The following is a 25,587-nucleotide window of genomic DNA, read 5'->3' on the forward strand; positions in this document are numbered from 1 at the left end:
TAGGTTAGCAAAACAAAAACTCACATTTATATCTCCTAATTAATATACACGATATGGAAAAAATTATATAATCTAATTGTACTACTATATTTTAAACTATTCTAATAGACTATTCAAAATATTTCTCACTTAAAAGATATGTAGTCTGATTATGTGTTGGTCTGCCATCAAATATACAAAATATAGAAAATTTCCATTTCCTACTTTTAACTATCTTATTAAATTGTTCAAAATATTTTTCACAAGATATATCTAGTATCTAGCATGCAAAACATTTCATTCATAGGGTGAGACAATCTTTCCATTAATTTACAGGAAATTTCAAAATTCAGGAACATTCAAGCACACACACTGTACTGACTTTTGTTACACATTTCTCCAATTTTGGCCTCACTGCAGACACAGGAGGCAGAGTTGATTCCGTCCACACACTGTGAGTTTGCTGGACACATTGCAGTGACACACTCGTCTATGTTAGTTTCACATTGGGAGCCTGTATAACCTGAAAAGGAATAACAAACATACTTGAGACCACAATCTAAAAATGCAATCTACATACTTTACTGTCCATGTATATGTAATCTTGAAATTGTTATATATATAAATATACTGTAAAATCACTTATTTTGATCGTGGAATGAAATTTCCATGGTTTGAGAAAAATAAGCATGTTTGCGGGGGAATTGATTTCATGGTTGAACGGTTATTACCCTTTATTTAGTTCAGTTTCTCCTGTTTGCAGGGAATTTAAATTCAAGGATATGCCGATACCATGAAAATTATCCCCTCCCCCCCCCCCCCCTTCAAAACCAGTATACCCTTCTGATAATCTACATTTTATTTTGGTACAATGAACTTACTGTATATATGACTTACCTGGAATGCAGGTACACCTGACTTGTCCATCAGACTTCTGACAGGATCCGCCATTAAGACATGTGGTGTTCTCACAGGAATTCAGAAGCAGCTGACAGCCTGACCCCGAATAACCTAACAGTGTACAATGTATCATCAGAAAGGTTGAGGAATCATCTGTGTGCAAGATGTCAGTGCTTATTTGATGCAAGAATTCAGAAAATATCACCTGGAGAGCAATGACACTGTAGAGTCCCATTGGTCACAACACAATTACTTCCTGGACCTACACAAGGATTGGCTAAAGTACAGAGGTCATAGGTCACTTCACAGTTATCACCACGGTAATCACTTGGACATCTATATAATATCAAACCAAAAAAAAATAATAATGAGGCCTAATATACTGCAAAACTCCTTCCCTTCAAACACCAATAGAGTGAATTTTCTCTTGAATCATATACAAATGGTCAAGAACATATGCAGGATAATTTTGTCACATATTCCTTTTTAATCCTATTGAAATCTTTTTACCCTACTCTACTCTCTATTTCAAGAACTCAACCCTTGAAAGAAAAAAGTTTTATTTCCAAAACCAAGTACCAATGCTTTATTTGATTTAGATGTCGTTCATTCATGGCATGAATGACACTTCAGACATTAGATTTCTGTTATAAGATTGTTTTTCGTTAGTGTATATAATTAGGACATCCTTATTGATATACATCTGCAGAACTTCAAGATCCTTGCCGTTAATACATTCAATAAAATACAACTGTAAAGCTCGATTTTGTCATGTTTTCTTTGCATTAACTTACATGCAGATATGTTGATCTACTGTATTGACACACTGTCCCCCATTCTGACAAGGAGAAGATGAACACCTGTCTACCGCCCTTTCACACCGGTCTCCCTCCCAACCTGACAGACAGGTACAGTTAAAAGAACCATATAACGATCTACAGGTGCCACCATGTTGGCAGGGAAAACTCTGGCAATCAACATCTCCTAACTGCAATGGAGTAATTGTGGCATAAAAGTTTTATTGAAGATGTGCTAGTAATGTCATTTTTGTAATAAGTCGATATATGTTGGAAACTCATTCTCTCTCTGACTTACATCACAGTTCTTTCCTCTGTACCCCACATGACACTGGCAGTAGTAATCATTCACCAGATCCACGCAGTAATCAGAATGGCTGGCATTACAGGGGTTTAGTGAGCAGTCATTCCTAGCGTCTCCGCAATTCAAACCTGCGAGATGAACAAACTAATTTTGCATGTATACATTGTACAAGCATTACCTATACATCATCTTTACAGTAAAACTTGCTTTCAAGGACTTTGGTAATAAAAAAAAAATCTTGGTTATAGGGAATCTTGAGTTAAAAGCTCCTGCCATATCCTTCATAATGTTATGAAACAAGATGTCTTTGTGAAACACTGATGCCCCCATATGGCAGCAAAGTAATTCTGGTACCCAAAGAAAGGTCCTGTTACAAGGAACACACATGCAAAACATAAAAGTCCTATCACTAACCATTCAAAAGTTATGGTCAAAGTTAATTTTTTTCAAAAGTAGCCCAAATTTCCAGGTCAAGGTCATGAGGTAAAAAATGTTGGTACTAAACGAAAAGTCTTGTCAAAATAGATACCCATACAATATATGAAAGCCCTACCACTAAACATTCAAAAGTTAAGACCAAGGTTAAAGTTTTTCAAAAGTAGGTCAAACTCCAAGGTGAAGGTCACAAGGTCAAACATTTTGGTACCAAAAGAAAGGAATACACATCTGAAATACAAAAGCCTTATCTATCATCCATTCAAAATGTTATGGCCAAGGTTAATGTATTTGCAGACATACAGACAGACGGACATACCAAAAACTATATATGCCCCAAAATCTCTGATTAAGGGGGCATAAAAACAGTTGTAAGGAATTCAATTATTATAATGGATTCTTGGTTATAAGGAAATGATACCCATTCCACATTATTAACTACAAAATCACATACTTCTTGAATTATAAAAAATTCAAATTCACAAATTCTGACCTCCATTAAAAAGTCAAGAAATTTAAAAATATAGTTGTACCTATGAATTCCTTACAAGCAATTTATACTGTCTATGAAAAGGCAGCTTTTGATCTGTATCCTACCTCCAGTTCCTGGCAGGGTGCAGTTGCACCTATACCCATTGACCTGATCTAAGCACTGCCCTCCATTTTTACATGGATGACTGGCACAGTCATCCACATCAAACTGGCAGGTGGATCCACCATAACCAGGAAGACAGGCACACACGTAGCCAGCATACTGGGGGACACACTGACCCCCATTTTCACATGGATTTACGGAACAATAGTTTAACAGCTCACACTGGGTCTGATCTATAAAGGAAATAAATTGAGAATTACAATCTCGAAAAGCCTCCCTTTCAGTTTGTAACATGAATAATTTATACCAGGAATGTAATACAAAAGTATCTCCAGGGTTCAAAATTAACTTTATCAAGCATTATAGTCCACACAGACTAGTGACAATTTTAAATGTTCCAAGTCCACGAAGAATTTCACTAGTCCGTCCACCATCATATGATATGATAACACAGTCATTTTTGTTCAATAGTACATAATCAAGTCAAAAAAGCTTCACGGTACCAAATTCATTTTCTGCCTCTTACGGACTTGTGGCATATAGAAAGTTTACTAGTCCAACAACTTTTTTACTAATCTCGGATATGCGGACATGAATGTAATTTCGAACCCTGACACTGAAATTGAATTCCATCAATGACATTCAGAAACAGTTGAATTTACATGTTACAGATAAACACTGCAACTCAACAAATTAACTTACTTAGTCTATATCCCCCATTACAGACACAAATAGCAGTGTTAGTCAGGTAATCGTCCACACACATCCCTCCCATGCAGACTGAGGGGGAACACACTGCTTCCCTGGATCGGATCTGGCAGAAATCCCCGGTGTATCCAGTCACACAGCTACAGGAGAACCCATTCACTCTGTCCACACAAGACCCGCCATTCAAGCAGGGGTTACTATTACACTCGTCTGAAATAAACACAACAATGGTGGACACCTGTAGAGATTGAAACATGAAATTGCATCACTATAGGATATAATTCCATCGAATGACCATACATTGGGTAATTTGGTGTCATGTCTATATTTGGCGAATTTCTGCAATAGTAATTCACATGAATGGAAATTTTCAAATGAGATGATATTGTTGACTGCATCACCAATAGAGAAAATGATGACACTCAGAGCTGATGATGTTTCAGTACCATTTCTAGGGAAATTTTAAAATGCACTTTAGAGACAATCATTCATTTCTGTGAAAGCCAGAATGATGAAAGGGCAATATGGAAAAATCTTTTTCTATACAGGAAACCATTTAAAACACAGCTGTCTGTAAAAACAGTGCATTTCCAACTGGACACTTTTAAATTAATTGATGAACAGACCTTTTCTATGAGATGTGATGTATTTCAAGCTTTTATTTATTGTTTTAATTGTTACATTATATATACATGTGTATATATATGTGTATGTGTATGTGTGTGTATATTTGGCAAACAAGTGTGTCCAGACACTGTTCATGAAATATTTCCGAGTCCTTTAAAATTCTATTGACCTCAATTCAAATTCGTCATACTTAACCGTATTATATAAGTACATGTATAAAAGGTGGCGGTATAATGAGAACTGACTGTACATGTATATCTATGATGTACAGTAATACTTGTTTATGACATACTGTGACACTAATACTTAGGATATTCTGACTCAACCTTCAATCTCTCGAACCTTTGATCTCTCTAAGTTTAATCAACGTCCCTTGAACTTTGAGTTATCGCGAGTCATATGTTATATGTATGATGTTCAGTAATATTTACCTGTATCTATGCTGCAGTCTTCCCCTGTATATCCAGGCAGACACACACACTTGTGTCTGATCACTCCTCCAGCGACACAAGTTCCCCCATTCTTACAGAGGTCACCGGTACATGGCTCCTTGGGTACTGTACATCTATATAAATACCAGTAACTAAACATTGCCACTTCTCTTTTCATTTACAGAAGGATATAAATGATAGTCATATGATGTTTTCTCATTAGCCAATAAAGATCTTAGTATACATGCAGGTATTGTTAAAGGAAGGGATTAAATATGAAGACTGGAATTCAAACTGTAGACCCCTGAATCTCTTGTCAAGTACGTGTTCTACCAAATGAGTTATCTGACCACTAGCGATTCATCTTGTATAACACCACAATATAACAGTTTTGATGAAAATTAAAATCAAACTCACTGAACATGCGTATCCATGAACATGAGAGAGAATGATTTAATTTACCTTGTTCCTGTGTACCCTGTGTAGGAGAGAGAATGATTTAATTTAACTTGTTCCTGTGTACCCTGTGTAGGAGAGAGAATGATTTAATTTAACTTGTTCCTGTGTACCCTGTGTAGGAGAGAGAATGATTTAATTTACCTTGTTCCTGTGTACCGTGTGTAGGAGAGAGAATGATTTAATTTACCTTGTTCCTGTGTATCATGTGTAGAAGAGAGAATGATTTAATTTAACTTGTTCCTGTGTACCCTGTGTAGGAGAGAGAATGATTTAATTTACCTTGTTCCTGTGTACCCTGTGTAGGAGGGGCAGAAACACTGATATCCACCATTGTGATCCCTACACTGGCCCCCATTCTGACAGGGGACAAACGGGGGATCAAAATTGCAGTCATTCAAATCCTCTTCACATCTAGGGCCACTGTGTCGTGCTGTAAAGAGAGTTATGAAATACACATTTTATTTTGCACAGGAAAAAAGTAAAAAGAAAAATTCTCAACTTCAGGTTTCTATTAAAGACTAGAAATTTGACCATGCAGTGCAAGTCAATATCGGCCCTTTTGAAAAGATGAAATTGCAAGGTGGTCATTTCACAACATTTGTATTTTTTCCCCAAAACATGTTACTGGTACATGTACATTTATTTCTTAACTTTTTTCCCAAACGTCCTTTACCCTGCACAAATGATCACTCCTTTACTTTATGCATACTGTGACCTGATATTTACTAATACTGTTGACCATGGCCAGGAAGTAGTCACATTTTGGATAAAGTTCATGACCTTTATGTCAGGCATGAGCTAAATAAATTATTATGCAATTCCATGACAAGACAATACTGTTAATACAATACTGTCAAATAACATTTTTAAAAAAGCACATTTTCAAAAAAAAATATATATGGTACAAATAAATGGCAAAATAATCAAAAGGCTATCTTAAGATGTGTCTATATACATTGCTTGGGACATTCCTAGAAAATTTCTTTCCATGAAATCTCGATTGTAAAATGATAAGTACACATACTCTGGCAAGCACAAGTGTATCCATCAGCAGATGATGAGTTGAACGAGCAGAGTCCATTGTTGTGACAAGGTGTAGAGGAGCACGGGTTGACAAAGGTTTCACAATTCCTCCCAGTGTAGTCTGTATAAAATAACACTCTACACTTCTGTACACAGGCAATACAGCTTATATCACAACTCTCAATGAAACTTACATCACATAGTTTTCAGAATAATATGAACAAGAGGCCCAAGAGCCCACATCGCTCACCTGAGTTACCTTGGCCCATATTTCAAGATTTTCCTTATATATTCGCATGCAAAACTTTGATCTCTATTATGGCCCCAATCTATTTTCGGAGGCATTGATTTTTACAAACTTGAATCTGCACTATGTCAGGAAGCTTTCATGACAATTCTTTGGCCCAATGGTTCTTGAGAAGAAGATTTTTAAAGATTTTCCCTATACATTTGTATGTAAAACTTCGATTCCCTATTGTGGCCCTCTCCTATCCCTGGGGCCATGATTTTAACAAACTTGAATCTGCACTATGCCAGGAAGCTTTCTCATAAATCTGTACTTTCCTGGCCCAGTGGTTCTTGAGAATAAGATTTTCAAAGATTTTCCATATATATTTGCATGTAAAACTTTTGATCCCCTATTGTAGCCCCAACCTACTTTCGGGGGCCATGAATTTTACAAACTTGAATCTACACTATGTCAGGGAGCTTTCATGTAAATTTCAGCTCTTCTGGTCCGGGGGTTCTTGAGAGGACTTTAAATTACCCCACCCAATTTTTGCGATTATTTTCCCTTTGTAGGGGGCATGGCTCTTCATTTGAACAAACTTGAATCTTCGTCACCCAAGGATGCATTGTGTCAAGTTTGGTTGAAATTGGCCAAGTGGTTCTGTATTTTCCTTGTTTCGCTATTATCTCCCCTTGGAAGGGGGGGGGGGGGGGGGGCATGGTCCTTCATTTGAACACACTTGATCCCCTTCAACCAAGGATGCTTTGTGCCAAATTTGGTTGAAATTGGCCCAGTGGGTCTGGAGAAGAAGATTTTAAAAAGTTGTTAATGTATTTTTACAATTTTGCTATTATCTCCCCTTGGAGAAGGACGTGGCACTTCATTTGAATAAACTTGAATTCTAGTTCCCCAAGGATACATTGTGCCAAGTTTGGTTGAAATTGGCCCAATAGTTCTGGAGAAGAAGTCTAAAATGTGAAAGTTTACAGTCAGACAGATGGACAACAGGTGATCAGAAAAGCTCACTTGAGCTCTAAACACATATCTTTAATCTAGGTAACAAAACAGAGGCATTGTGTATAAATTTACTACAATCATTATGTTTTGCTGAATTCCAGTGACTGAGACACTTCAATGTACTCACACTGAGGACAGGTGCAGAACAAGTCATGTCTGAAGACTGCACACGCTCCACCATTCTGACAGGGGTTGGGCTGACATAGGACACTCACTAAGAGACATAAACACTGTCTTAGTCAATGTACTGTGAAGTCATAAAGGCCACTAAGTGAAATTCATGAAACAGATTCTTTGGAGTTTTCTGATAATGCTGTCTTAAATCATCTATGCCACAGAATCCACAGGAAACAGGTTTAGAGATATGTACTGATGTGATACAGATTTGTACTGATGTGATACAGATATGTACTAATGTAATACAGATATGTACTGATGTGATACAGATTTGTACTGATGCAATACAGATATGTACTGATGTGATACAGATATGTACTGATATGTACTGATGTGATACAGATATGTACTGATATGTACTGATGCGATACAGATATGTACTGATGTGATACAGATATGTACGTAATGATGCAATTTTAACAGAACCTATTGCTACAATGGTTTATCTTTTTTTCTAAATACAAGACTTACTTCCATCAACACAGCTGAGTGAAGAGGTCTGTGTGGTGTTCTGAGTGACCTGATATGACCCACACTCAATACAAGATGTGGCCCCCCTGGAGGGTTGGTAGTAATGCTTGGGGCAGGGTCTGCAGGGATTCGCCCCACTGGGGGAGTAGTGGCCTGCTGAACAGTAGTCTGCAACAGAAGCGTAGTGAGATATTACTGAGATAGCTCAAGTATACCAACTTTCATTCACAGCTACTTTATTTCGTAATCCACCTGTGGTAAACTGGTTTGTGGCAAGTAATTTTTGCGATAGAACCTTTTTCGAGTCTATGACAGACATTCAAGGACTGATTCACGACGAGAAATATTCACGACGATGAGGTTCTGGCAAAATTTTCTCGCACTCGAATAAAAGTTGGTTTAAACTGACTTAGTTAAATAAACATTCGGTACAGTGCATATGTACATTTGTAAAACAAGACCGCTGGTTCAATCCCACTCCTGGCAGTTCTTGATCCAGCACTTATATTCTTCAGTCAGTACTAATCAAGAACATGATGAAGATAAAAAGTTGTCATCTGACAAAATATTTTCTGTACACTTTCATTGCAAAAGACAAGAAAATGTGCTCTAGCTAGGTTGGATATACAAACAAACCAACAATGTTAATACTCAATCATTACCTAAACATTCTGTGATGGAAGCTGAGCCAGTTTTAGCTGCCAGCGTGTTACTGGGGCAGGTGGTACACGACAGACCATTGGAGGAGTAGGTATTTACTCCACACTCTGAACAGGGGGCTTCTCCACTACTGGACACAAAACCAGGCGGACAGCTTACTGAAAGAAGTATGGAACAAATAATAGTAATAAATAATAATAATAACAATTCAAAGTATATTTCCATGATTTTTTAAAAACTGTAATAAAGTTTACATAAGTGTCTTCGAGGATTTAAAGTTCTGTTCATAGACTCAGACTCTTACAATAGCAGTCTTCTTGACGTGGCAGACCAGTCCTCCTACTATTAGTGTTGTTTGGGCAACTGAAGCAGTTGTCAAAATTGCCCCTATCCAGGTATGTTCCAGCTGGGCAGGGGGCACATGTCCTCTTATCCTTGGTGTAATGGCCTAAAGGACAGGTCACTGAAAAACAACAGACATACATGTACATAATGCTTCCATTTATATGTCATCCCCAACCAATACAAGGATCGAATACTTCTATAATTGAAAAAATAATCATACTTTTATCTAAGGTGAATTCAAAGACTCAACAAAAATATGACTGATTAAATCTACAATAGTAATAAAATTGAGTACAAAATATTGTCTTAGAAATGCATCAAATATTTCAGATCCATCATTTTGTATTTAATATTCAGAAAACATCTGAACATTTCCACCCTCCTTTCACTACATACAAAACACAGTGTCTTTACCACAGTAAGTCCTGCCCTCAGTATCGTTCCTCTGTGTCCCCTGGTAACCAGTACACACGAAGTTCGAGAAATCAGTTCTCACAAACTGCTGGTTGGTGGAGGCGGGGCATGAACCGGACTGATACAGCTGATATACTGAACCCACAAAGCTACTCTGCGTCATGAATGCATTCTCTATCTTCTGGGCACACGAACTGTAGGCCAAGTCTAGCAATCCCACTGGAGCAATTTCAATGTTTATGGTGACATAAACAAAATTCTATAACAAAAAAAGAAAACCAAAAGATATAGCAAGACCTTTTCTTAGTAACCTAACGATGAATTATATGTCAAACAAGAGATGTTTGTAAGACATATATGCCCTCCCCCCCCCCCCCTTCCCCAATCACCATACAGAGCACTGCACTGAAGCATCAAATCTGCATGGTGAAAAAGAAAAACAGACTTCATGTGTGCATTGCTATAGCAATACTTAAGATGTGGGAGACAGAGAAAACCTGTCTGGCCTGGTAGTGACCTTTGACACACTGACCTGATGAATATAAGGATCAAGTGTCGGTTGATATGCATCAGCCTACCAAGTTTTTGCTACAGCAATGAGCTTGTGATGTAAAGCATTTTGCATGGTAATGTGCATCAAGCTACCAAATATAAAGCTTGCAGGGTAAAGCATTTTCCAGTTGTTCATTGCACAAGTTAAAATCTGACTGGCCTGGTAGTGACCTTGACCTTGCAGATACTGACCTGCCATGTAATATGGATCATGTGAACATTGATTATAAAGTGTTATCGGTTATTTGTTGCTCAGGGTCTGCTATAAACATAAAACTAGTCTACCCAGTGACCTTGACCTTCGATTACTGACTTGCTGAGCTATAGGGATTGTCTGCACATTGATCATCCTACCATGTATGAAGTCTGTAAGGTAAAATAGTCTCCAGTTCTCCATTGCATATGTGAGAGACTGACCAATATACTGACTGACCTACATGTACAAAGTAATATGCCCCTCCTTCTACTAAAGACTATACATATACAAGATGAAATACAAAAACATACCTGAAAAGCTGATTTACCATTTACTATCCAAAGCATGGTAAGGTGCGCAGATTTAATTTCCCTTCTCAGTAGTATTACAACAACTCAACATATATCTACATACGAGTGATCAAAAACTTACTGGCCAGGACTCCTGATTGTAGATGACAAAAACTTACTGGCGAGGACTCGTGATTGTAGATGACAAAAACTTACTGGCGAGGACTCCTGATTGTAGATGACAAAAACTTACTGGCGAGGACTCCTGATTGTAGATGACTTGAAATCGTGGGTAATTATTGTCCTGAGGGGTGATGATACTGACAGTGTAGGTGGACCCTGTCTGACAGAGCGTCTGTAACTTGGAGGTGAGCATGTCCCACTGAGTGTTCAGCTGAGACCGGTACACTGACAAACAGGACGTGTCCACCAGTGGTCCTGTTGTGTACTGTAGGAGGAAGCTCTGTCTATAGATTGTACTGGTAAACTCTGGAAAAATCATATAAAGTCAGTCATATTGCATTTATTCAACATTGAAATTCTAAACTCCTAGATATTTCACATCCTCACCTTTATCAGAAACCTAGACCCTAAACTGCATTCAGATTTTAACTCCTTTAAGACATGCATGCATATATCTTCCATTTACACAATTCAGTTCATTAAAAATGCACTACATACATTGATGGTGTTTATCTTGGCACTTTTTGCATTTGCAGGTGTGCTAAACAACATTTACAGGTGTGCTAAACAACATTTCTACACAATACAAATATCACAGAACTAGCTTGATAGCAATAAAGAGTCTATGACCTACACACATGTATAAGAACTAGCCTGATAGCAATAAATAGTCTATGACCTACACACATGTATAAGAACTAGCCTGATAGCAATAAATAGTCTATGACCTACACACATGTATAAGAACTAGCCTGATAGCAATAAATAGTCTATGACCTACACACATGTATAAGAACTAGCCTGATAGTAATAAAGAGTCTATGACCTATACAGAATACATTGCCTATAGAATATACTTAAATAAATAAACATACACTACATGTACAGTTCATGTCACCTCAATAATTCAAACACTAACCTTAGATACACAGGAGACAGAGTACTGACACACGCAGTGTACATCTGTAGTACTGACACAGTGTACATCTGTAGTACTGACACACACAGTGTACATCTATAGTACTGACACAGTGTACATCTGTAGTACTGACACACAGTGTACATCTATAGTACTGACACACACAGTGTACATCTGTAGTACGACAAAGTGTACATCTGAAGTACTGACACACACAGTGTACATCTATAGTACTGACACAGTGTACAGCTGTAGTACTGACACACACAGTGTACATCTATAGTACTGACACACACAGTGTACATCTATAGTACTGACATACACAGCGTACATCTGTAGTACTGACACACACAGTGTACATCTATAGTACTGACACACACAGTGTACATCTGTAGTACGACAAAGTGTACATCTGTAGTACTGACACACACAGTGTACATCTATAGTACTGACACACACAGTGTACATCTATAGTACTGACATACACAGAGTACACCTATAGTACTGACATACACAGTGTACATCTGTAGTACTGACACACACAGTGTACACCTATAGTACTGACATACACAGTGTACATCTGTAGTACTGACACACACAGTGTACATCTATAGTACTGACATACACAGCGTACATCTGTAGTACTGACACACACAGTGTACATCTATAGTACTGACACACACAGTGTACATCTGTAGTACGACAAAGTGTACATCTGTAGTACTGACACACACAGTGTACATCTATAGTACTGACAGTGTACATCTGTAGTACTGACACACACAGTGTACATCTATAGTACTGACACACACAGCGTACATCTATAGTACTGACACAGTGTACATCTGTAGTACTGACACACACAGTGTACATCTATAGTACTGACACACACAGCGTACATCTATAGTACTGACACACACAGTGTACATCTATAGTACTGACACACACAGTGTACATCTATAGTACTGACACACACAGTGTACATCTATAGTACTGACACACACAGTGTACATCTGTAGTACTGACACACACAGTGTACATCTGTAGTACTGACACAGCGTACATCTATAGTACTGACACACACAGTGTACATCTATAGTACTGACACACACAGTGTACATCTGTAGTACTGACACACACAGCGTACATCTATAGTACTGACATACACAGTGTACATCTGTAGTACTGACACACACAGTGTACATCTGTAGTACTGACACACGCAGTGTACATCTATAGTACTGACACAGTGTACATCTGTAGTACTGACACACAGTGTACATCTGTAGTACAGACACACACAGTGTACATCTGTAGTACTAACACACAGTGTACATCTGTAGTACTGACACACACAGTGTACAGCTGTAGTACTGACACACACAGTGTACATCTGTAGTACTGACACACACAGTGTACATCTGTAGTACAGACACACACAGTGTACATCTGTAGTACTAACACACAGTGTACATCTGTAGTACTGACACACACAGTGTACAGCTGTAGTACTGACACACACAGTGTACATCTGTAGTACTGACACACACAGTGTACATCTGTAGTACTGACACACAGTGTACATCTGTAGTACTGACACACACAGTGTACATCTATAGTACTGACACACACAGCGTACATCTATAGTACTGACATACACAGTGTACATCTGTAGTACTGACATACACAGTGTACATCTATAGTACTGACACAGTGTACATCTGTAGTACTGACACACACAGTGTACATCTGTAGTACTAACACACACAGTGTACATCTGTAGTACTGACACAGCGTACATCTGTAGTATTGACACACACAGTGTACATCTGTAGTACGACAAAGTGTACATCTGTAGTACTAACACACACAGTGTACATCTGTAGTACTAACACACACAGTGTACATCTGTAGTATTGACACACACAGTGTACATCTGTAGTACTGACACACAGTGTACATCTATAGTACTGACATACACAGTGTACATCTATAGTACTGACACACACAGCGTACATCTATAGTACTGACATACACAGTGTACATCTGTAGTACTGACATACACAGTGTACATCTGTAGTACTGACACACACAGTGTACATCTATAGTACTGACACACACAGTGTACATCTGTAGTACTGACACACGCAGTGTACATCTGTAGTACTAACACACAGTGTACATCTGTAGTACTGACACACGCAGTGTACATCTGTAGTACTAACACACACAGTGTACATCTGTAGTACTGACACAGTGTACATCTGTAGTACAGACACACACAGTGTACATCTGTAGTACTAACACACAGTGTACATCTGTAGTACTGACACACACAGTGTACATCTATAGTACTGACACACACAGTGTACATCTGTAGTACTGACACACACAGTGTACATCTGTAGTATTGACACACAGTGTACATCTGTAGTACTGACACACACAGTGTACATCTATAGTACTGACACACAGTGTACATCTGTAGTACTGACACACACAGTGTACATCTATAGTACTGACACACACAGTGTACATCTGTAGTACTGACACAGTGTACATCTGTAGTACTGACACACACAGTGTACATCTATAGTACTGACAGTGTACATCTATAGTACTGACACACACAGTGTACATCTGTAGTACTGACACACACAGTGTACATCTATAGTACTGACATACACAGAGTACACCTATAGTACTGACATACACAGTGTACATCTGTAGTACTGACACACACAGTGTACACCTATAGTACTGACATACACAGTGTACATCTGTAGTACTGACACACACAGTGTACATCTGTAGTACTGACACACACAGTGTACATCTATAGTACTGACATACACAGTGTACATCTGTAGTACTAACACAGCGTACATCTGTAGTACAGACACACACAGTGTACATCGGTAGACCTTACCCTGACAGGAGTATTGACACACACAGCGTACATATGTACACCTTACCCTGACAGGAGGGAGTCGCTCGGTCCCAGTCTCCACCACTAACACATGACACTGTGATAGACTTCTTATTCATATCCTCTGCAAAGACATACCCAGAGTCACAGGTAAACACACAGTCAATCCCAGCATTCCCTGACCTCTGGGAGCATTTCTTCTGACCATGGGATATAGAGAGGGACCAGGCCTGGCATTTTGATGCTGAAAGGTAGGAAGAAATTTCATCAAATTAAAATTATCTTCAGCTGTCTCTACAACATCTTTGCCTTTACTCTCCATGAGCCATTTACTGGACAAAATGGTACATCTTTCCTTTTTTAAAACTTTGACACTATGAAAAAACAGATTGTCTTCTTCTACAACCCAATACAAAACTTGTATTAGTATGAACAATATTGTGACGATTTGGGGGCAATTCCACTAGATGAAATATTTTGAGTGATGATTACTTATTCATTGTTCATAACTTACCTTTAAGTTCTTCTTCATATGAAGACTCTATTCCAATATTCAATTAATGTTTACTTGCAATCAAGTTGTGACTAGTTCATTTGGACTAACCGCCAGTAGGAATGGTGGGATTATACAAACTTTGAACATGATGTTCATACATGCCAACTTTTGAAAATCCCCATGGGGGATTTTGTGCGCGACAACCTTTTTTCAATGCTCAAAATTCACGACATTTTACCATGAAAATAAATATTTGTCTTTTCAAATAAAATATCAATCTAATCATTATACACGTATCATACATCAAGTGTGTTTGACCATTAACTTTAACAAAACTATATAATAAAAAAACTTTGAAAGATATAAATAAGTATTTTATTAAAATCATCTATTCAGCAAAAAATCCTCTCCAACAAGTCATATACATATTATCAAATAATACTCAAAGTTGCATCCTTTTACACCATATACACATTGGCTGGTCTATATATCAAAATTTTAATTAAAGCACATGCATTTAGGTACGACTACAAAGGCGATCTTGCTTGTCTGTAAACAATTTCATGGGCTTGCAGAGTCTGGTGAAACAATCTGCATTGCAACCAGAAAAGGAGTGATCTGCCCTGCTATGAAGTTTGCGAACAAAACCTTTGCATCCATGACATCTGAAATAATTACCAGGAAAAAAACACATCAAAATATACGTTTTTACTTGTAAAATAAGGCTACTTGCTAATATAAAATTCAATACAAACTTGTGCAAATTACGCCTCACAAAGTCTAATGAATACTACATTATATAGACTATGTAATACATCGCTATAGACAGATAGATTCGGATAGCCTATATTATTATAGTTGGAAAAACATATATTTTACGTACCTTTAATATTGCATATTTTGGATGCTGTCAGCGAGAGGCAAAAATCGGGAATGTCCGATTGTTTGGTGGTGACACTATTATCATTGCCATTCACGTTTGTGTAAAGGATATGTCAATTTGAAATCCGTCTTCCCGATTAATTACTATCAAAACATGCTTCGCACTGTCCAATAAGCACCCCGACACAGGTGGACCAGGTAAATTACATCACTCCGATACCATGCGACACAGGTAAACAGCAATGGCTGACTATTGTCCCGATTTCTGATTGTCCAGTTCAGAAATGACGCGGGATTTCAAATTCCGGTTGGAATTGGGGGTTTGTTGTCGTAAAATGGGAGATATTTTTAGAAAATCGGGATTTCGGGGTATTTTTGCAATCCCGATCGGGATATCGGGATTTGCGCTTCAAATCGGGAGAATCCCGCACAAATCGGGAAAGTTGGCATGTATGGATGTTTTTTACTCTTAAGGAGTTTGTTTGTTTAAGTCCCTTTCAGAATTTTTCACTCATATTGAGATGTCACAAGCTGTATGTGAAGTACCACATATTTAGCATGCACAGGACTCAAACTTTAATATAAGCATGGCTCAAACTTGAACATGAACAGGGCTCAAACTTAACATGAGCAGGGCTCAAACTTTAACATGAGCGGATACTCCGGATGTCCCCCCTGGACCTGCAACTTTATGATTTGTAAATGTACATGTAACATGCAGCCATAACTGCCAAATCACCCTAAGTGTATAGATATCTATGATTATGTCCATTCTATCAATATAATTACTACTGTTAAGGGCACTTTTTAAATCATCATAGGTATTATGTTTACGGAACTAGTTACACCAATATGTGTTATATTCATGGCACTTGTTAAATCAATAAATGTGTACTCTCCACATAAATGAGTCTGGTATATTTATGTCAAAGTCAGTGAAATATCAAAAGAGCAGACAAGCCACTGTTTAATTGAATAAAGGATTTCAGTTATATTATGCATAATTGCAGTTAAATTCCTATACAAATTGTTTCACACAAATGACCTACATTCAACCTTGATCTGGATGGAACAGTGGGCTACATTTCCTGAAGAGTCCGTGGCTGTAATCCTGGTGGTCCTGACTGTGTTGATGTCCGACTTGGTCAGTCTCAGTGTCCCCGTGTCAGAGGATGTCGTGGCCCCTTGTTCCACACTGCTGATGAAGTCCAGGGGGTCAATGGTCATCATGGTAGTCTCATCAGGAATCAGAACAGTCCTCGAGGGTTTACAAGACAGCAAAGGAGGAAGCTCATCTGTAGGGATACAGTCAAATATGTTGATGAAAAGGTGATAAAATCTTAAAGGAAGTGTACATATGCATGTATAATATTGAATCTGAGACACATAAAAGTAATAGTAAGATTACCTTTTCTTTTTCTCTAATTATACATGTATTCTTAATGCAAAAAAGATTATTTTTTTTCCTTATATGACAAATACAACAAATTCTTACCTTTGACCTTTATCAAAAAGGAGCAAGAAATACTGTTTTGCTCAAGGTCAAAAGCTGAATAAGTCACGAATGTCTCCTGTGCAATCACATGATTGGGATGATAATTAAATGGAGTCACCAAAACTCTCTAAAAAGTAAACAGTAATCTGTCTAGATGATAAAAACAAAGTCAACTGCAACATATACAATTCCTCCTTTGTCACACAAAGTATCTATTGAAGTGTGGAAATCTTACATTTACAATCCCACTGTTATCCATGAAGACAGGAATGCAGGCAGTGTTTGCCGCCTCATATCTGGTCACTGTGATGTCCAGAGATGGACAGTTGGTCATCACTGGCTTCTGAACATCTAACATAAAGAACATAGCTTGACAGATTAATAATACAGAAAACAAATGAGACCTTTACAGTCTACATAATTATTGCACACTGACCTATGCATTCATGAGTGACATTGACATCGGTGGAGTTCCACTGCAGTTGACCGTTGACCTCAGTACACAGGATAGGGTAGAGGTCCTTGGCTCTGTATCCTGTTCTCTGACATAAGTAATACATTAGACCATCTTCTTCATAAGACGCCGAGTAGGAGTAACCCCCTGGGGGGTACCCAGGATCAGGACAAACACCATCTACACAGAGACAGAAACATCTCATATGATAAATAAATGTATTCAAACATGCCTTACACCTCACTGAATAATGCACTAATGCCAAATGATCTACATGAACATCAGATATCATCTGAATATATACTCTTTATACCTCTAATACAGAAGAGTTTGGATAGGTTAGGTGATCACAGTAGAATATATTTCAATGAATATTACGCATGTGAGTTTAGGCTAATTACATGCAATTCTTTGCAATAAGATGATTGAAATGCATAACGTCCCTTAAAACTTCCCTTGTACACATTCAGAGCATTGTCATCTATAAGTATAAGGTTGTATGACATGCACTGTATAGGTTTGACTATGACGTCATATCATGACGTATGTATTGCTTACTGTGGAGGAAAACAAACAACAAAAAAAGTCTTCAGCGAAAAAATTGAAACAATATTAGTATAAGAATAAGTATAATTCTGTATACAATATCGCTATTGCTGTGCCAATGTTATCAGTTCATTGTGTAAATAATGATTTAAATGTTTCCAAGTGAAATAATTGACAAAATGCACAGACCAGTATCATTTCTTAAAATAACGATCAAACAAGGTCACGTACAGGATTTGTGCATCAATAATATCAATATACATGTATACATGGTTCAAACTTGAGGTCAAGAGTTACCGCCATGTATATGTACTAATTAAGTGTTGGCTCCAAGAAATAATGGCAACAAAATGTGTACATGTTTTTATAATATGTACATGTAGTGACTTTGTACCTCAGGTAAAGGTTCATATAGACTCTGCCCGCTGCTTAATCCTATTACTTCATACATAATAAGATATGTTTAAATCATATACTTCATTCCATCTTACCTTATGAAAGAATGATAAAAAATCTTTTAAGGACATGTCCTTGTGCTTATAAATAGATTTAGTGTAAATTCAATATTCACAGTCCGTGCGACATCAACATATGACATGAATCTAGTGCAGTTAAGTCATTCGGCATCTCTGTGGTAATTAACCATACTGTATTTTGCAGCATAAGAGTTGAGTATGAATTTATTGGTTTGAATATGAAAAATTATTGATTGTATACTTTTAGATTCTCATTTGCATACAAAGGACTGTATCTGACCTTAACTCACAAGTGTAGAGATAAAAACTGCATTTCAAAATTTCATAAAACATAGATTCATTCTAGCTATATTCATCCATAATTCCTAAAGAGAAAATGAAATGTTCTTTTCAAACTTACTGGTGCAGTGAAGGTCACCAAAGTCCCAGCGTCCATCAGCTCCACAGCTGACCACTGTCCCTCCCTGTGAGGTGTTTCCTGCCCTTGTATACACTGAGCGACATGTAAACTCAAAGGTACAGCCATACAGTGTGCAGCTGTATAAGTAAGGGTTAGCTCCCTTTACCGTCGGAGGAGTTCCACAATTTACATCTGCCAAAAGGTTCAAACATTGGACAAAGTTTATCTCCATAATATTTAGTTTCAGTTATCAATATTTTACAATAAAAATCAATAAACTTACTGCTATCTCCATCAGTATTACCAAAAAGTTAACAATTTATTGCCCTCCAACCCAGTCAATAATTATGTATTTACATTACGGTTTTAGCACACTGGATAAAATCATAATATGTACATGTACACTCACAACAGTCAACTGATATAAAAACGAATTTTAATTTTGTGTCTATTTCATTCAACTAAAGTTCCAGAATAAAAATTAGATGAGACTTACGAGGACAATTCAGAGGATCCCCCTCGGTCTGATATCGCCCTGCATTGACATTGTAGGTACACTGCCGTCTCCTCGACACAATGCTTTTATCCGGCATGTCACATGAAAGATGAAAAAACTGTCCATAGGTCACTGAGGTGTTGGGGAGAACACCAGGATCACTGGCCACATCTAAGGGGCATCTCACAACTGGAATATGCATTACATGTATACTCAAAGATTTTGAAAAGGGCCGGTCCTTGACTTCAAATTATGAAAAATCGTACTTCAGTTGATGTATGTATTCTGAGGTTTTAATTTTGTAATTCTACAGTAATGCAATCCTATTAACAATTTTAAGATACCAGTCCAGGTAAACAAAACACTTAGAATGCCTTACTTTCACAAGTAGGTTCTAACTCTGACCAGGTGCCATTCATCTGACAGGTAATATTGTGAGTGGCCAGTCCTGTTCCATTGATCACATATCCAAGGTTACACATATATGTGACCACATCTCTGTAGAAAAACTTCGTCTCCAAGGTCAAGGCTAAACCATTCTGAATGGCATAGGCTGGAGGAGAACATTCAATAGCTGAAAAAATACAGATCAAGGTAAATAGTTACATGTGGCTATAGCTATATAAATGTAGCTATAATGACAGAAGTATCAGCCTAAATAAGCTGTCTTGACATAGCTTGATGAAAAAAAATACACGTCTCCATCTCAATAGAGTTCAAAGGTCAAAGGAAAGGTGTGCTAGAGTAAATCTGTCAACTTAAGTGTGACTTATTTGAACACTTAACAATTCAAAATTCAGTATAAGGGTACATCTAATTTTGTACAATCACAAAAATACCATAAACCGAAACTTTCTGCATCTGCTCATTTTGTGAAATTGATCAAAAATCTAAGATTTCTTTTTTAAAAAATTTGCAAATCATTTTTTCTCTAAATGTTATGATATATCTGATGTTTTTTTAAGAATAAAATTTTATGACAAGATGTGTTTGTGAAACACATGACAGCAAAGAAATTATGGTACCCAAAGAAAGTTCTTGTTATGGGCGATACACATGAAATATGAAAGACCTATCTATCACTAACCAATCAAATGTTTAAATATGTGGTAAAACTTTATCTGTTAGTGTTGCTATAACATCTACAATGTTGGAGAGAGTATCTGTTGTTTTGAATTATACATGTACATGGTGTTTAAATCATATATTATGGATTGGTACACAAACTAGAAAACTGAAAAGTCAGAAAGGGCCCCAAATGAAAATTTTGATGTAAAAAATCATGAGTCCCATTAACTCTGTAAATTAAGGCAAAACTGATAAATCTTCCTCTTCCAAATCCAAGCATTGCTTTTGAATTCTTTAAAAATCTTCTCAGGTAATCTCAAGTTCATGAATGCCATAGAAAGTGCTATTACCTTATCGATATCTGAAAATTCAAAGTCTCATATCCTCCATAACAACAAAGCCGATAAATCTGAATCTCTGCCTAATCCAAGTATCATGTATAAAATGTATAAAAATCTTCCCAAAGAAACTTATATTACTGTGTGCCATACAAGTGCTAAGGAATGGACAGATGGACAGATATGTGGACAGAGTAATTACTATAGCGGGCACCTGTCATAAAGTGGGGCCCTAATGAAAGTGGAAAAGGCACCAAAATCATTGCTGAAACAGGTACACATATTGTATACATTTATCAACATACTAAACACTGATTGATACAGTATAATAAGAGATATGAAAAATACTTGATGTGATAACAATTACAGCACAACCTACCCACACAGGAGTGATTTATGTGGTAGCGGTGATAAGGTTCCAGCCCCGTCTCCATGGCTGGGAGGACCAGGTCATTCTGTCCATTGAAGGTGTACAGTTCCTGATCTGGTGGACACGTACAGTAGAATGAGCCCTGAGTATCCACGCATTCACTGTCACAGAAACCGTTACCCTCAAGGCACTCGTTGATATCTGAAATCAGATTTGGAGTAATTTGGATTTCAAAGTAATCTCGTTTGCAAATAGACAGATCAACAGACAAGCACTGAATGAACTGTTATAAAAGAAGCAAACTTTACCTTCAACTCAAGTGAGTTTAATAGGGTTGATGTAGTGTACATCAAACTATATTTTCCAAATTCACCCCCCCCCCCCCCCCCCCCAATAATTAAAAGCATTTTCTTACATCACTGCTTTGCAAGAAAAAGATTCCGAGACCCTCATACTGTACATGTACACATAAATATTACTCAACATGCTTACTTTCACATTTGTTATTGCTGCTCCCAGTGAGTTTGTATCCCTCATTACAGGAGCACACATATCCCCCTACCGTGTCAGCACAAATTTGGTCACAGACTGTTCCATTTGAAATGCTGCATTCATCAATATCTGAAACATTTAACAGTAATTGAACCAGTCTTCACGAAAACATTTAAAACTTGCTGGCCAGTCGGACCAGTGAACTGTCTGAGTTTACTGGCCCACAGTGAAATTTACTGGCCCCCCCAAATTTTCATGGTACATGTTTATCACATACATTAAGGAATGAATTGTAAAACTACATGTACAATTAATTTACTGAAACTACCCTTATTACTCATATTCATATCCACCCTCAGACATCCTTTCTGTCGATACCAGAAAAACAACACCGTACACGGTATTTTCTCTCTCTTCGCCCGCAACAAGACTACAAATTCACATATTTTTCACAAACGAAACCTTTGGAAGTAGCCTTCTCTACCAACATCAAATGTAAACGGAAATCATAGTGTCATAGACATGCAGTAGACGAAATCCCAGCATAGGAGTTATTGCCCTTGACAACATTTTTAAAATTATAGATAATTGATTATCTATGGAAAATTAAAACTTTTTCAGTATCCAAAGTTTACCAAATTTTTTATTTTATTCAGTGAATAAAGTTCCTCTGAAATATATATTTCAATCATGTGCAAAATTTAAATAGATAAAGATTTTGCAAAAACCTATGACATCACAAGAGGATCAATCAACCTTAATTCTATAAACTATAGAAATTGCATAAAATCAGAGATAACTGCGATTGACGAAGTTCATTTTAATTGGACAATGCAATAAAGCAGTAGTTACCGCAATAGTCTGGTCCCCGCCCCCGCCACTCCCAAAACGAGTGATCAAGGAGTGGCGGGGGCGGGGACCAGACTATTACCGCGATACAGAACATGGCCATTTTTGTTGTTTCAATAAGTTGTTCGTTGAATATTCACGTCATCAACGTACAAGTTATCTTGACAATTACAAGGATAGTTATTGTTCTAAATAAACAAACCACGGTGTCAAAACACTTACTTTATGTGCTATTTATCGTTTTATTTTGATGGTAATTAAAGTAAATAAAACGTTTAGAATATCTAAATCCAACATTATATTTAATGTGACTTACAAAAAGTCTACAAGCCCATAGGACTTCCCGATTAATTATTTTCACTGACCCGACCCTAAAATTCACTGGCCTCGGTCTTCGGACCACCGAGTTTTCGTGAAGACTGTTGAATAACCCTTTTATCTCCATCGACTTAGTAGTCTACATAATCTAATTATCGGTTTCACTGCCTCATATTTCTTGATGCAATTCTGTTTTGATACTTTGATTCCGTCTTAATCAGTAAAACAAATTTCTTTTTCAATGTTTTCCTTGCTTGGTAGGTACCTCATGAATGAAATTACAAGTAAATAATAGGCAAGCATTTCATTTGTACTGATTACAAGTCAATTTCCAAAAAGCCTCATCCTTACTTATACACAGTGGAGGGTCTTCTATACCACATTTGTATTCTGTTCTTCCATTTATTTCAAACCCTGAATTGCAGGTTACATGAATCGCCTCCCCTTGACCAACATTGCCAGATTTGTCAATATTCCCATTATTCACAGGAGATGAAAGACAAGAAATTTCTGAAAAGAAAGTCATTATCCCATTCAGTAAATCTTCATTATTTTGTGATTATAGCAAGTAGATTAACAGATACATCTCATGTGTTACGACAGAAATCTCATCAAACAAATATTGCAGTATTCCCTTATTCTAACATATATATACATGAATAAATTTTTGTTCTATTAGCAAATTATGGGACCCTATCAAGCATACACCTTACCTTATTTGATACATTAAATGACCATTTATGTAAATTCATGTAATCCCCTTACTCTTTGAGTACACATTTCTCTCTCTGTGTTACCTACTTTGACTGGTGGGTGGGCTATGAGTACACATTTCTCTTTCTGTGTTACCTACTTTGACAGGTGGGCGGGCTATGAGACCAGGCACCATTATCACACATGATGACAGGCTGTCCTTGTATCTCATAATCAGGGTCACAGGAATAGCTAATCACTGAGCCGTGACCGACTCCGTCGCCAGTGAGGATACTCCTCTTTCCTCTGAACACAGACACTGGGACGGACGGACAGGAGGGTGCTGTTCCAAAGATTCAATTAAAAGTTAAACAGTACACAGTAAATCAAACCCCAGTTTCCTCCTCTTAAACCAATTGAAATACTGTTGTAGGAAACTTGCAGATTGTTGTATTCAAAAGACAAGTATTACATGTGAAGATAACTTTAATGTTTCAAGAACAAACGTGTATGTCAAAATAGGGAATATCTCAATACAAAAACAAAAGTGTATGTCAAAATAGGAAATATCTCAATACAAGAACAAAAGTGTATGTCAAAATAGGAAATATCTCAATACAAGATGGCAGTCCTAACAATATCTAAATCTGCATCTTCCTAATATCATATATAATCAATTAATATTTGCAGAAATGCAAGAGAAGCCTCCCTCACATAATAAACAGTCTTGATTTTGCTTATTCATTGATGATTTATAGAGATTTATTATTCAGCCATTCATAATCATATATTCTTGCAAATTGAGGCTGAACTGTGATTTTGTCATATCAAGTACTCAAATAAATGTAATTAACATAAAACAATTACAGTGTATGCATTTAAATGAACTGAAAACTCGGTCAAGTTCAGTTGTTTGATGCATGGTCTTTAGTCAAATATGTGCTAATTGTTGTACTCGAAATTTACCTTGAATACCCCAAATATCAGACACAACATTATGAGTTTTTTTTCCGGGTTTTTTTCCTGTTTATTTTCTCTTTTTTTTTTTTTGCATTTCATATTGTTATATTTACATCAAACTCCCCATCGAGGCCTCATTACGTCACCTATGTATAGACCTCTCCTATGTGACACAGTACAATATATAGATTTGTATATTGTGAGTCCGCGATTATCATGCAGGCCTAATAGCACTAAAGAAGTAGTTCGTAGTTAAAACTTAAAAATATTGACATTAACAGCATTAATATAAAGGTATGGATTTTATTTTAAACATAAAATGATCAAAAGATTATTAAAAAGTAGGGAAATTCTGTTCAAATTATAGTGTAATGTGGGTATAATGAACTTGATGTTTACGTTCTTGTTTTGAAATGTTTACATTTGACGTTATGTTTTTTTTCATCATTCTACAGTGACGTCACACAGTATACGCGGCCTAAGAAATCACTATCCCATAATGCCTAACTGGAAGAGATTGGTTTGTGAGCAAACGAACTCTGGCAGAAGTTTGATATTTACATTTCCATGTTTTTGACTTTGATATCTCTACAAAATGTAATGATAGCAATTTC

At 37.0% G+C, this 25,587-nt stretch overlaps 1 protein-coding gene across 1 annotated transcript in view; it reads right to left on the reverse strand.

Annotated features, from left to right (window-relative positions):
• LOC125682218 (uncharacterized) overlaps positions 1–25,587 on the reverse strand; it is a 72,809-nt gene that overhangs the window by 23,276 nt on the left and 23,946 nt on the right. The window contains exons 14-41 of the mRNA XM_048922675.2: positions 24,174–24,356; positions 23,672–23,830; positions 22,154–22,282; positions 21,671–21,862; positions 20,265–20,459; positions 19,886–20,074; positions 19,390–19,581; positions 17,950–18,147; positions 17,749–17,864; positions 17,514–17,640; positions 17,068–17,313; positions 14,687–14,884; positions 10,863–11,098; positions 9,572–9,830; positions 9,117–9,275; positions 8,815–8,970; positions 8,153–8,320; positions 7,632–7,718; positions 6,260–6,379; positions 5,515–5,665; positions 4,777–4,910; positions 3,713–3,928; positions 3,013–3,243; positions 1,975–2,108; positions 1,674–1,867; positions 1,085–1,215; positions 877–990; positions 362–502 (exon numbers count right to left, since the gene is read on the reverse strand). Of these exons, the coding sequence (XP_048778632.2) occupies positions 362–502; positions 877–990; positions 1,085–1,215; positions 1,674–1,867; positions 1,975–2,108; positions 3,013–3,243; positions 3,713–3,928; positions 4,777–4,910; positions 5,515–5,665; positions 6,260–6,379; positions 7,632–7,718; positions 8,153–8,320; positions 8,815–8,970; positions 9,117–9,275; positions 9,572–9,830; positions 10,863–11,098; positions 14,687–14,884; positions 17,068–17,313; positions 17,514–17,640; positions 17,749–17,864; positions 17,950–18,147; positions 19,390–19,581; positions 19,886–20,074; positions 20,265–20,459; positions 21,671–21,862; positions 22,154–22,282; positions 23,672–23,830; positions 24,174–24,356 (4,755 nt within the window). The remainder of the gene's footprint in view (positions 1–361; positions 503–876; positions 991–1,084; positions 1,216–1,673; positions 1,868–1,974; positions 2,109–3,012; positions 3,244–3,712; positions 3,929–4,776; positions 4,911–5,514; positions 5,666–6,259; positions 6,380–7,631; positions 7,719–8,152; positions 8,321–8,814; positions 8,971–9,116; positions 9,276–9,571; positions 9,831–10,862; positions 11,099–14,686; positions 14,885–17,067; positions 17,314–17,513; positions 17,641–17,748; positions 17,865–17,949; positions 18,148–19,389; positions 19,582–19,885; positions 20,075–20,264; positions 20,460–21,670; positions 21,863–22,153; positions 22,283–23,671; positions 23,831–24,173; positions 24,357–25,587) is intronic.

This window comes from Ostrea edulis, chromosome 2, assembly GCF_947568905.1.
Source record: "Ostrea edulis chromosome 2, xbOstEdul1.1, whole genome shotgun sequence".
Taxonomy (NCBI): domain Eukaryota; kingdom Metazoa; phylum Mollusca; class Bivalvia; order Ostreida; family Ostreidae; genus Ostrea; species Ostrea edulis.